The 12917-nt window shown below is 52.6% G+C and overlaps 1 protein-coding gene across 1 annotated transcript; it reads left to right on the top strand.

Annotated features, from left to right (window-relative positions):
* The first annotated feature begins 83 nt into the window (after positions 1-83).
* On the top strand, positions 84-6343 carry RPA2 (replication protein A2). Its single transcript, XM_054086566.1, has 9 exons — positions 84-150; positions 238-335; positions 2150-2251; positions 2342-2455; positions 3578-3652; positions 4229-4342; positions 4638-4748; positions 4931-5025; positions 5711-6343. The coding sequence occupies exons 1-9, from the start codon at positions 135-137 to the stop codon at positions 5793-5795; spliced, it is 810 nt and encodes a 269-aa protein (XP_053942541.1). The 5' UTR covers positions 84-134; the 3' UTR covers positions 5796-6343.
* The last annotated feature ends 6574 nt before the right edge of the window (positions 6344-12917 follow it).

Raw genomic sequence — 12917 nt, 5'->3', positions numbered from 1 at the left:
CGCCGGGCACTGCCCGTGCTCAAGATGGCGCCCGCCCGTCGCCCCGCCCACTCGCATGATCCGGGGATGCGCATGCGCGGATTAGCCGTCGCGCGCAGTGCGCGCGGGCTGGCGCGGAGCGGGGAGCGGCCGCCATGTGGAGCGGGCACGGTGAGGGGGGACGCGAGACGGGTGGGGGGCAACGGCAGCGCCCCCTCACACCGCACCCCTGACACCCCCCCCGTCCCTGTCCTACAGGCACCTTCGAGGGCGGGTTCGGCGCCGCGGGGCCACCGGGCGGCTTCGCACAGTCCCCGGGAGGCTTCGGGTCTCCGGCCGGGGCCGAGAGGAAACAGGTGCGGGGGGGGAACGGGGCAGCGGGGGGAGAAAAGGGGCTGGGAGAGGCGAGCGGAGCTGTGGGAGCGGGGTTGGGGGCGAGAGGAACGGGGTGGAGGCAGCGGGTGGAAAGGGGCTGGGAGCGAGGCAGGAGGAGGAATGGGGGGTGATAGGGGACACGGGGGGTGGAAGGAGGCACAGGGCTTGGGGGAGAGGGGCAAGAGGAATGGGGGGGTGGTGGGAGGAAAGAGGCTGGGAGCAGCCAGGAGAGGGGGACGGGAGGAGGAATGGGGTGTCCAGAGGAATGGAGCTGGGGGAGAGGGGCAGGAGGGGGAGCAAGGCTCTAGGAGCGAGGTTAGGGGGTGCTGGGGAGGGGGGGGCAGTGGGAGGAGAGGGGCTGGGAGCAGCCAGGAGAGCGAGGCAGGAGAAGGGATGGGGTGGGAGTGATGGGAGGAAATAGGCTGGGGGCAAGAGGGGAGGAGGAACAGGGCTTGGGGAAGAGGGGCGAGAGGAAGGGGGTGGGGGGTGATCATGGAATCATAGAATAGTTTGGTTGGAAGGGACCTCAAAGCCCATCCAGTCCCACCCCCTGCCACGGGCAGGGACACCTCCCACTGGATCAGGGGCTCCAAGCTCCATCCAACCTGGCCTGGAACCCCTCCAGGGATGGGGCAGCCACCACTGCTCTGGGCAAGGTGATAGAATCATAGAATCACCCGGTTGGAAAGGACCCACGGGATCATTGAGTCCAACCATTCCTAACACTCCCTTGAACCATGTCCCTAAGCACTTCATCCACCCGTTCCTTAAACACCTCCAGGGAAGGTGACTCGACCCCCTCCCTGGGCAGCTGTTCCAGTGCCCAATGACTCTTTCTGTGAAGAAGTTTTTTCTTATATCCACCCTGAACCTCCCCTGGCGGAGCTTCAGGCCATTCCCCCTCGTCCTGTCCCCTGTCACTTGGGAGAAGAGGATAGAATCATAGAAGAATCATGATGGGAGGAAAGAGTCTGTGAGCAGCCAGGAGAAGGGGGCAGGAGGAGCGCTGGGGTGGAGGGCAGCCAGGGGGCTGAGGATGGAAGCATCCGGGGCAGCAGGGCTCTGGGAGTGGGGTTGAGGGGAGAACTGGGCAGCAAGAGGATTGGGGGGGGGGAGGTGATGGGAGGAAGGGGCTGGGGTGGCTGTGGGGAGCTGGGTGGGAGGCAGGAAGAGGAATGGGGTGGGGGTCAGCTGCAGGAGTGGGGCACAGAGCTGGGAGAGCAGGGCGGGAGGAGGAGTGGGGCTGGGGCGGCTGGGGGGGAGCAGGATGGCAAGAAGAAATGGGGTGGGGGGCAGAAGAAGGAAAGGGGCGAAGGGGGAGCAGGTGGGAGGTGAAATGGGGTGAGGGGTGGCCAGGGGAAGCGAGGCTGGGGTCAGTGGGAGGAATGGGGCTTCGGGGAGCGAGGCGGGAGGAGGAACGTGGTGGGGGTGGCTCGAGGGAGTGGGGAGCAGGGCAGCAAGAAAAAAGGGGTGAGAAGTGGGGTGGAGAGTGGTGGGAGGAAAGGGACAAGTGGAGAGTGGAGCTGGGGGGCCGCTGCGGGGAGCAGGGCAGGGGGTGGCTGAAGGAATAGGGTGGGGGGTGGCCATGAGGAGTGGGGTGGGACTGCCATGGGAACAGGGCTGGCAGAGCAGGACAGGAGGAGGAGGAATGCCAGGAGCAGCCAGGGGGAGCAAGGCTGGGGGCAGTGCGAGAAAAGGGGTGAGGGACAGCTGAGGGGAGTGCGGCAGAGGAGGGGGGCTTGGTTGGGGGACGTTTGCTCCCCTTCAGCGCTGACGGCCCCACCGCCGCATGCAGAGAATCCGCTCGCAGAACATCGTGCCTTGCACAGTGTCACAGCTGCTGGCAGCTGAGCAGGTGGATGAAACCTTCCGGATCCACGATGTGGAGATCTCCCAGGTGGGCATCAGGGTATGTGGCAAGGGGGAGGGAAGGCTGCAGGTAAACCAGACTCACTTCCTGGACAATCTCTTCCCTCTTTAAATGCAGGTGACCATCATGGGGATCATTCGGCACGCTGAGAAAGCACCAACAAACATTCTCTACAAAGTGGATGACATGACGGCAGCCCCAATGGATGTCAGGCAGTGGGTCGACACTGATGTAAGCACCACATTACTTATGAATGTGCTTCCTTAAAAGCTTTGGGAATGGTGAAGAGAGAAAATTTAGCAGAAAGATTAGACATTAGGAAAAACTTCTTCACTGGAAGGGTTCTCTGGCACTGGCAGAGGCTGCGCAGGGAGGTGTTTGAGTCCCCATTCCCGGAAGTGCTTGAATAATGGGTAGATGAAGTGCTTAGGGATGTGATTTAGTAGTGGACAGGTACGGTTTGACCTGATGATCTCAAAGGTCTTTTCCAACCTGGGGATTCTATGATTCTAAGAGGTAGCTGTTCTGAAAAGTGGTTTAGGAATAACCTTGAAAAGCCAAGGGAGCTGCTGCTGTAGCAGAGACCAGTGGTGCCATATACAACTCTTCTGTTTTGTAATTCATTTGTGCTTCTGTGTTGAATCACTTTGAATAATTTGTCAGAGTTTGGCAGCTGAAGCTCAAACGTTACTGCACAGCTGAACCGAGAGGTGCGAGCTCAGTGACTTGGTGCAGAAGTATAAGCAGAGGGAGTGAACAGAGACTTCTGTGTGGCTCAGTGGTTGAGGCTAAGATGTGTATTGATGAATATTGTCCTGTTTTCTGCTGTGTACCTCCTGATGTACTGGTAAATCTCACTTCTGATATAACAGACCTTGAAACCAGCCCATGGAAACATGACGTACATTTGAAGGCAAACTGTTGAGTTCAGTTGAACAACTTTGGGAGAGTAATTGGGCAGACATTGAGCTGGATTAACTGCAAGTTTAGCACAGCTGGTAAAAATGACCAGCTTCTGTTCCTCTAGCCAAGTTACCAAGCATTGAACACCTGCTTTTACTATGTGAGGGTTCTTTCCTCTTGTTGCTCTGTGAAAATCCCTCAGATGGACAGAGACAGCAGAGCAAACAACTGGCTGTGACTGATGTCAAGCATAGCCTGTGTTCAGAGGAGCAAATAGTTTTCTCTAGTTTTCATATATGGTTATGTTTAGCTAAACTGCTCTTACTGTATGCAGGAATGTGTGCTGTTTGTGTTTCCTTGAGATGAGCCTCCTTTCCCAAGTCATTTATTGTGACGATTGAGAAATGGAATGGCGAATCAGTGAAACCTTCTCCTTTCCCTCTCTGTTAGGAGGCAGGTGGCGAGAACGTTGTAGTACCTCCAGGAACGTACATCAAAGTTGCTGGGCACCTCCGGTCTTTCCAGGTGAGGTCCCGTTACAATGTCTGACGCCAGGCCATGAGGCTGGAGCAGCGGCGTGAGGGGCTTTTGGTCTGGCACAGGGTCAGCAAGCTCCCTTCAGAGCACCCACCTGACTGTGGTCTTTGCTCTTCCTTTTGTTGTGGACAAATCCTTGAATGCTTTTGCCAGGGCTCTATCTAATAACACTTTAATTGTTCCTAAATGCAAAGGACGAGAGGGCCCATTTAAAATGTCCCTCTTTGTCCATACATTGCTTTCAGCAGAGCAGAGCACTGGCCACCAGTTCTTGGTCCTCATGCTATAGAGCTGAGACCGGATTCTGGCTGGTGGGGATGCTTCTTGTAGTGCATTCTGTGATGTCATTGCCTCATAACTAAATATATAAATAAATATTCAAATAGTGGTGCGTGCGTTAAAGCAAAATGCAGCTGATTATCAGCTGGTTAGGAGGAGATTGTCTTGCAAAATCACGTAGATGGCCTCAGTCAGGAAATTCTGAACTGGTTCCATGTAGGGCCGGCTGCTCAGCACGTTCCTGTTCTGCGATGTGAAAGGTTTTCTTTTTCTTTTCTTTGGAAGAATAAGAAAAGCTTGGTGGCTTTTAAGATCATGCCTCTGGAAAACATGAATGAGTTCACCACACACATCCTGGAGATCGTCAACGCGCATATGGTCCTCAGGAAGAATCTCATGGTATGTGCCGATCCATCACGGCCCTCACTGGGTCCCCGCTTGGCTTCTGTGGAGAGGGACTTGTTGGTTCGTTGTGGAAATTGTACACAAGTTGTGGGGCTGGAGAGCTTGAAGCTGCTGGAGGTGTAACAGGAGTCCTGGCTTCCTTAGAGAGAGGTTGTGTTGCAGTCCATTTCCAGTGGTTTCTTTTGGGAATCTATTTTTAATTACCGTTTCTCTGAAATAACACCAAGTCTGTAATGCTGTGGTCTCGTGGCACCCTGAGTAACCACAACTTTTACTCTGGTAATTGCAGTCAGCTTCGAGAGTGCCGCAGTCGTTTTCCTCTACTGGGGTCGGTGGCATGGGGGGCTATGGAGGAGGCAGCAGCCTTCCAGTGAACGGGCTCACAGCGCACCAGAGTCAGGTAGGCGCAAGCAGTGTCTCTGGCAACACCGCAGCTGCAGCACAGGCTGCTGCCGTGTGATGGAGGGCAAAGAAATGCAAGCTTGGTTGCTCTTTGAAGGCGGATAGTTCTTCCGCAGCCTTGCTGTCCATGGATGGTGGGGAAGCTCAGCTGCGTGCTGATGGTGGCTCTTGCTTTTCCAGGTGCTGAACTTGATTAAGAACTGCCCTGTCCCAGAAGGTATGAGTCTTCAGGAGCTGAAACATCAGCTCCAGAATATGAGCATGGCAACGATCAAGTAAGTGCGTAGATACAAAGGATATTTTGGAAATCTAGGCAATCCTTCTTGGAGTCTGATCAAAGCAGGCAGAGAGGAAAATAGTGGGTGAGCCCAGATCCTTCCTTGTGAAACAGTGCTGGTGATCTTGGATGTTCCCAGCAGGATCCAGTAGTGAGCCAGAGCTTTTGGAGTCTTCAACAGGATGTTAAAATGCTTTGCTTTGGAGCTGTTTAACAGTTTAGGAGCAAAGGAATAGTTTTCTGGGAGCGCTGCAATGCTTCAGCAGTGTTTTCTCTCGTTCCAGAACTGCCTTGCTCTCTGCACACCCATCAAAACTAGGGAATAGACTTTTTCTGTTCTCCTCTCATTGCTGTCTCTCATAATTTCTCCTCTCTTAGACTTAGAAAACGGTGAAGCCTAAAGATAGTAATTAACGTCCATTGTCTTGCTATGTGCTGTCCCCTCTGAAGTGGAGCCGATAGGTTTTGCTCTTACCTGGGAAGTGCGAGAGCGGTGGCTGTTCCCACTCTTCAGGCAGCGTCTTGCAGCTGCTCCCCCGGCTCCCGTGCGCCTGGCGGGGCAGTGCTGCAACTGCTCATGCTGAGCTTCCCTTGGCAGGAGCCAGAAGGGAGTGCTAGGGATGGTGTTTCTGAGTGGGAAATCCGTGAGAGAAAGTTAGCAATGGCTTTTTTTTCCTTCAAAGGCAAGCAGTCGAATTCCTCAGCAGTGAGGGACACATCTACTCCACTGTGGATGATGATCACTACAAGTCGACGGATGCTGAGTGAAGTTACTTCCAGCTGGATTTAGTTCTAAGCAAGTGCTTGTCCATGTATCAAGTTATTCTACCGAGCTTTGCGACGTGGAAGGTGATCTCTGCCCTTTCCAGCCTGTAAAGTCCCAGTTACTCTGAGTGCCTCCTTGGAATTCAAGGACATGCAGAAGGTATAGATTCTGTTACCTGGACTTTGTTATACGCTGTGACCATGTGACTGAAAGCATAAGCAGACATGGGAAAACTGAACTCCTTGGAGCTTCAGAGCCTTCAGTTTGTTTTTGTCTCCTTAGAGGATGCTGTGTTAGAAAGAAAAACCTCTTTCTAATCTTGCCCTGGGCAGATGGTCTTGTCTTTTTTCTAGAGCTGTCCCTGCTAACTCAGCTTTCATTCCATTTCATTCACAAAGTGGGTAGCCAGGAGTAATAGTCCACTACTGTACAGTAATCATGAATAGATTTTGAATTGGTTTAGTTTATGCATTTAAATCTATATTTGTACCAGGAGGTGATCTTGTTACTAGAGCTTTTGAATGTTTCAAATAAAGTTTTAACTTGGGTAGCCTTGCCTGCCCCTGTGTTCCTGGAGGCTTTGCTTCTTCCCTGGAGAAGAAAACTGTCTGGACTGTGACACAACCCAGCCAGGTGGGGAACAGCACAGCCCACGCTTTCAGAGTTAGAATAGCAGGATCAGGGAGTGAGTTGGGTTGGAAGGAACCTCAAAGACAATCCATTTCCAAACCCCTGCCATGGGCAGGGACACCTCCCACTGGATCAGGGGCTCCAAGCCCCATCCAACCTGGCCTGGAACCCCTCCAGGGATGGGGCAGCCACCACTGCTCTGGGCAACCTGGGCCAGGGCCTCCCCACCCTCACAGCAAAACATTTCTGCCTAAGCCCTCATCTCAATCTCCCCTCTTTCAGCTGAAAACCAAACCCTCTCATCCTATCCCTGCAGTCCCTGATTAAAAGCCCCTCCCCAGCTTTCCTGGAGCCCCTTTCAGCACTGGGAGCTGCTCTAAGGTCACTGTTCCGTGATTTTATGATCTCCCCAGGCAGAGCAGAACACAATCACTGTTAACACCGTGGACAAATAGGTGAAAAATCTTTTGAAAACGGTTTGGAGAAATCCAAATTCTGAACTGGGTATGAGCGATGGTCTTGACCAGGATTCTGTTCAGCTGCAAGCAACTGTAGACGCCACATCTCAGTACAACCTGTTGTGTTCTGCACACCGAGTAACTGAGATAAAGGCTGTTAAGAGATTACAAGAAAAACAAGACCTCTTCCAATCGATGGGCCCAGTGATATCAAATGAGGCAAAAAAAATGCTGGCTAGCAACTGCCGCTGGTCGGGGGCCTCCTATCGGCTCCACACAGCTGCCCTTTGCAAAAGATGGGCTGGGTGGGATCAGCCCTTTTGCTAAGGATTAGTTGTTCCTGGAATTGGACATTCCCACCTCCACCACCCATCACCCAAAAGGAAGCACGGAGCGCGTGGCAAGTGATTGGTGTCAGCAGTGTGAAGTGTCTCTGCTTCTCAGCTGATGACCAAGTACAATAATGGGAGAACAAGCACCGTGTGGAAAGCAGAACTCTCTGTGGTGTAAGCTCCTCCAAACCCTCCGGGCAGACAGGCGGCTGCTGAAATTCCCTTGCGTGGCTTCATCTGTCCCTGAGCTTGAGTGCAGCAGAGGAGCATTCCCAGCAGGGCAGAGCAAAGAGCTTTTCAGCAGCTGGGGCTGGTGGGAACAGGTGAGCTTTATAGCATGATAATGGTCACTGAACCAGTGGTTTTGCCTTCTCCAGTTTGGACTTGATCATACCCAGGAGTCCTGCATTGCTCTTGAACAGGTCCAAAGCATGCTGCAAGCGCCCTCCCTGCTGCTCGCCGTGGGTTGTACCGGGTTCGGATGAAGGCGAGCATTCCTGGTGCTGCTGAAACCCTGACTGAGCCGTGGGCAAATCCCTGCTGAGCCCTGAACGCTCCAGGATCCGCACCGGAACAGCCGCCAGCCAGGCTCTGCCTTCCTGGACAGTCCCTCCCTGCGAGCACGGGACGTCCGCTGCTCCCCGAGGCCCTGCGCTCACTGCTCAGGGAGACACAACAGTGCTCAGTTGTGTCCCCACTGCTCGGGTGGCAGCTGGGACACAGCTACTGGGCTCACCCACGTGGTACCGTTCCACCCCCCACACAACATCAGAAACTTGAATGGCATTTGTTTCTAGTCTTCGAACTTCTCACCTGGGCTTGTGACACTCATTTTCTTACTCTGCCCGTTTTGGGCATTCCCTCAGCCTCCGGGCAGCACTCCCAGGGCAGAGGTGAGCTCTTTAGGGTCAGCATCTTTCACTGTGCCGGTCCTCCTGCCCATAGGGTTCGGTCTCCAGAGCCGAGGCCTCAGGGATGGGCAGCTGAACTTGGAGCTGTAGGACAGAGAAAAGCTCCCTTGGAGAGCTCTGAGTAAGCTTTGAACAGCCCAACTTCATGCCCTGGGGATGAAAATCACACAAGTCATGAACAACTACAGGAAGGAAAGCTGTCTGCCTGCTCTTCCCCAACTGGAGAAGCGTAAAAATTCCCTGAAGAAATTGCTTTGCAGGGTAGGGTAGAGGAGTGGAGCTCCCACGGATGGAAGGCTGCCCCAAGTCATCCTGCACTGCTTGACCGAAGGGTTAAACTCTGCTAATCTCTTGGCTCCAGCTGGGGCTGAAGCTAGGACACAGAGGTCAGAGCTCCTCAAGAAATGCAGGAGCTGTGGTCCCACCAGCAGAGCGCTGCGCAGACAAGCGCAACAGAGATGTCAGGGGATCACATCTGGGATCCGAGGAAAACCAGTCTCTCTGCCTGAAGCATCCTCACCTTGAAGGTCGGTAACGCTCCCTGCAGTGAAACACAGACCTCTGAGCTGTCAGCAAGAATTATCAGCACTACTTGAGAGATCAGACTTGGAGCAGACAGTGGAACCACTGTCCAACAGCCAAGTTCCAGGCTTTTCCTCATCTTCACCAAACCCTGAAATGGGTATCAAAGTCACCAAACATGCTGGTAACCTCATATGGGAGAGGTGAAGGGAGGATGAGCTCCTGCTGAGCTTTTTACAGTACTTTTTACAAAGATGCCGGAGAAATTGTTTGAAAGGAGCTCTGAAAGGACTTGCCCTACACCATCGCTTACCCACCAGGAGAAATACTCCTTCCATTCCTCCATGCTCCAGCAAACAAAGGCCTCTCTGACACATCTACGAACAGTTGGGGCATCTCAGGCAGGAAGGACCCATCAGAGCCAAGACAAGCCTCAGTGTCTGGGAGCTGCGGCGTTAGTCCAGCGCTCCCGGACGGTTCCTCACACCCACAGCTCCCATCCAGGTGTCATAGCAGGATGACAGTGAAAAAACTTGGGCCAAGTTGTGTCAGAATGACCAGGGCAGCATCAAAGCTCTAGTGCTCAAGACTCCTCCTCTTCTGCCATTCCGCAAACGTGACTGAAGCCTTTCTGAACCGTGTGCAGGACAGTCCGCGTGGACAGCAAAGATCTGAGCTCTTCAGCTGCTTCTCCCTTAAAGTCTCTCTGAAGAGGACGTCAGATCTGAGAAATTCCTAAGAGGCAAAAGAATCAGTGATGCCACTGTCACAGCTGCTGGGAAGCTTTTGTGGAGCGGGCAGGGGCTCCGAGGGAGGCGGGGGAAGCACCACTGAGGTGAGGGACCTCTTGCTGCTTACAGCTCCTCAGGGAAGGCTGATTTAGCAAACGGATCCCAAACACGTCTGTCTGTCCTGAGCTCACTACAAGCTCACTTCATGCTGTCTTGCACTCGCATTCCTGTCCCCGACACCGAGCAGGGAGGTCCCCACGATGCTGCACAGCTCCTACGAACGAGGAGAGCATTGAGCAGAAATGAAAACACAAACTTTTTTCCCCTTTTTCCTCCCAACGCTAGATGGACGGAGGGTTGAGTTTGGAGAGCCAACCGCCCACCCGACTATTCAGCTGCTTTGGAAATGCACCTCTTAAGCAGCGCTGATCCTCGGCTCCAGTACAACCAGTACCCCAATTTGTCTCCCAGTTCGCCCTCTACTGTGGTCTCTCCCTGTGCCATTACTGTCTCAAAGCACTCGGCACAGGTGCAGGAACACAGGCAGCAGCCCTCACACTCGTCTCTTCTGCGCTGGAGGCTATTCTGCTCTCCTAAAAGGCCCAAGGGAGAAGCCACCTCCCCTCTAAGAGGTCCCTTCGGGCACGTCGCCACAGGGCTTAAACCCTCTGCTGTCTCACGGCACAGCACTCTGGGAACCAAACCACCTCTGACAGCCCATGTGTCACGGTCCGCTCATAAGTGGACGCATTGTAGTTCGTTTCAGCTATGATCTCGGAGTGCGAAAAAAGCAATAGTTCAACACGTCAAGGGAGTTAAATTTCAATCCAAACAGGAACTTAATATTAATTGTGCCCATAAGCCGGCTCGCGATAGGAAGAGAGAATAATGAAAAGGATGGGGTGAAAAGGGAAGAAAAAGGGGTTAATAGCTACCACCACAGGTCCACAGATGTCCGGCGTCTCTGGGAGTCCCGATCCAGATGTTCCACTGCTTCTGTCTTTGATTGATGTGATCTCACGGTGGGGAAGATCTTCAAAATTCAGCTGCTCCAGAGCTGTCCTTTTTGCTAGTCAACACACTTGGTTCGTCCTTGTGACCCACCTTTGCTTCACCTCAATCCTCTGCAGATACGCCAATCTCCACGCGTGCCAAGAGAGGAGTGTCTGAGGCGTGGTGGGCTTTGGAGGCAGATCACCTCCCCGCGCGCATGCGTTCCTTCTGGTGGCGGTGGTTGACTTGGGGTCCCTGCACCTCCAACCCCGGGTGAACTTGGCTTTGCGCGTGCTCTGTTGGGGTGTGGCTCTGTGGTAAGTCCCATCATTAATTTTCCCGTCTTGCTTCATGGATCTTTCACAATAGTGGAGACTTAGAGACGGGTACAAAGCATTCGTTCTGTACCAGCTTTGGCTTAGCACCCGATGAGGAATGTTGAGACAGAAATCAGTCCTTTGACTGACCCTTACACCACCGCGAGCTCTCAGGACGTCTGCTGAGAAAGAAGAAGGGTTACAGCAACAATCCAGCAACTGCTGCAAGGACAGACAATCCTGGAAATCACTGCCGTTATCCTTCATCTCAGCCACGTATTCAGCTCTTCTCCACTTCTTCCTTCCCGTCCCTGCATCCCACCCCGCAGAGAGGGCTTTAGGTTGTCTTGCAAGTTGGCTCCTTGGCAACATTAGGGTGGTGCAAAAATAATCGCTGTTTTCGTCATTGCAGTGCTTGGGTTTTCATTAAACTTCTATTTACCTGTGTTCAGGGAGTTGTACTATTTCAAAGTGTGATATTCACACTCCTGATTTCTGCTAATGGCTTTGGTTTCACTGTTTGTTCTCTATTATGGGGAAAAAAAAGCAAATTTGAGCAATTTTGCTGTATGATTTCAAAAGGAGATGTAAAGCAGTGGAAACTGTCCAGTTCTGGAATGCCCAGTGTTAGAAGGATATGAACAGTTGGAGTGGGTCCAGAGGAGGCCATGGAGATGATCCGAGGGCTGGAGCACCTCCCACATGAGGACAGGGTGAGAGAGTTGGGATTGTTCAGCCTGGAGAAGGCTCCAAGGAGACCTTAGAGCAGCTTCCAGTACTGAAAGGGGCTCCAGAAAAGCTGGGGAGGGGCTCTTGATCAGGGAGTGCAGACATAGGATGGAGGGGAACAGTTTTGAGCTGAAAGAGGGGAGATTAAGATGAGGTCTTAGGGAGAAATGTTTTGCTGTGAGGGTGGGGAGGCCCTGGCCCAGGGTGCCCAGAGCAGTGGTGGCTGCCCCATCCCTGGAGGGGTTCAAAGCCAGGTTGGATGGGGCTCGGAGCCCCTGATCCAGTGGGAGGTGTCCCTGCCCATGGCAGGGGGTGGAACTGGATGGGCTTTAAGGTCCCTTCCAACCCAAACCATTCTATGAATATCAACCAAGCACTTGGCCAAGAGACCGTCAATGAATGTACAGCTCGTATTGGTTTCAAACATTTCATAACGGAAAGAAAAACCTTGAAGATGAGGAGGGTCACGGGCGTCCTGCTGCAACAGAAACCAACCAGCTGAGGGGCCAGCATTGAAGCAGACCCACACAAAACAACTCCGGAGGTTGCAGAAGAACTGAACGTTGATCATTTCTGTTCAACGTTTGCACCAAACTGGAAAATCAAAAGAGCTCAACAAATGGGTGCTGCAGAGGCTGAATGAAAATAAAAAATCATGGTGAAGAACTCTGCTCTGCAATCCTTCTGCACAACAAACCTTTTCCACTCCTTGATCACATTGTGACATGTGATGAAAAATGGATTCTCTACGGCAACTGATGGCATTTGGCACAGTGATTGGGCCAGGGTGAAGCACTAAAACCCTTCCCCAAACCAAAGCTGCATCAAAAGGCAGCTATGGTCACTGCTTGGCAGTTGGCAAGTGGGAGCATCCACTGCAACTTCTTCAAACCCCACAAAACCATCCCGACAGAAATGTGCTGTCACGATATCAACAAAAAGCACCCAGAACTGCACTGCTTATGTCCAACATTGCTCAGTTGAAAAGGACCCGTTCTCCATGATAACACCCGACCACGCTTTGCAAATGACTCTCCAGAAGCCGCCCAAACTGGGCTACCAAACTCTCCCTCCCCAGCCTTCTCTCCTCCCGTTAATACATTTTCGAGCATCTCGATGACTTCCTGCAAGAGAAGGTTTTCGGCATCCAAGCAGCAGCTCAAAACGCCTTCGAGGAATTCCTCAGTTCCAGAAGCCCAGAATTCTGTGCTACTGGAATCATCAGGCTTGTTTCTTATTGGCAAAAATGCGCAGATTCTAATGTCTCCTATTTCGATTAATAGATTCTATTACAGCTGAGATGCATCGCTTTGAAGTTCATGGTTTTAAGATGGCAATTATTTTTGCACCAACCTAAAATTTCATTTAATACAGGAAATGACTGCTAACCACACCACACTTAAAACCTCCAACCTCAAGGTTAACTACTTAACTACATGAACTATTTCTAGCCCTGGCTGAGCAGCAGCTTGCACAGAATTGTGAAGACGCAGCCTTCTGC

Source organism: Cuculus canorus, chromosome 22, assembly GCF_017976375.1.
Source record: "Cuculus canorus isolate bCucCan1 chromosome 22, bCucCan1.pri, whole genome shotgun sequence".
Classification (NCBI taxonomy): Eukaryota; Metazoa; Chordata; class Aves; order Cuculiformes; family Cuculidae; genus Cuculus; species Cuculus canorus.
The sequence above is the reverse complement of the archived record's forward strand: the minus strand, read 5'-3'. Positions and strand labels throughout refer to the sequence as shown.

Excerpts from the sequence above, each read along its gene's own strand:
- RPA2 (XM_054086566.1), top strand. Across the intron at positions 336-2,149 it reads CCGGGGCCGAGAGGAAACAG|AGAATCCGCTCGCAGAACAT; the intron begins GTGCGGGGGGGG and ends CGCCGCATGCAG. Across the intron at positions 2,252-2,341 it reads ACGATGTGGAGATCTCCCAG|GTGACCATCATGGGGATCAT; the intron begins GTGGGCATCAGG and ends CTTTAAATGCAG.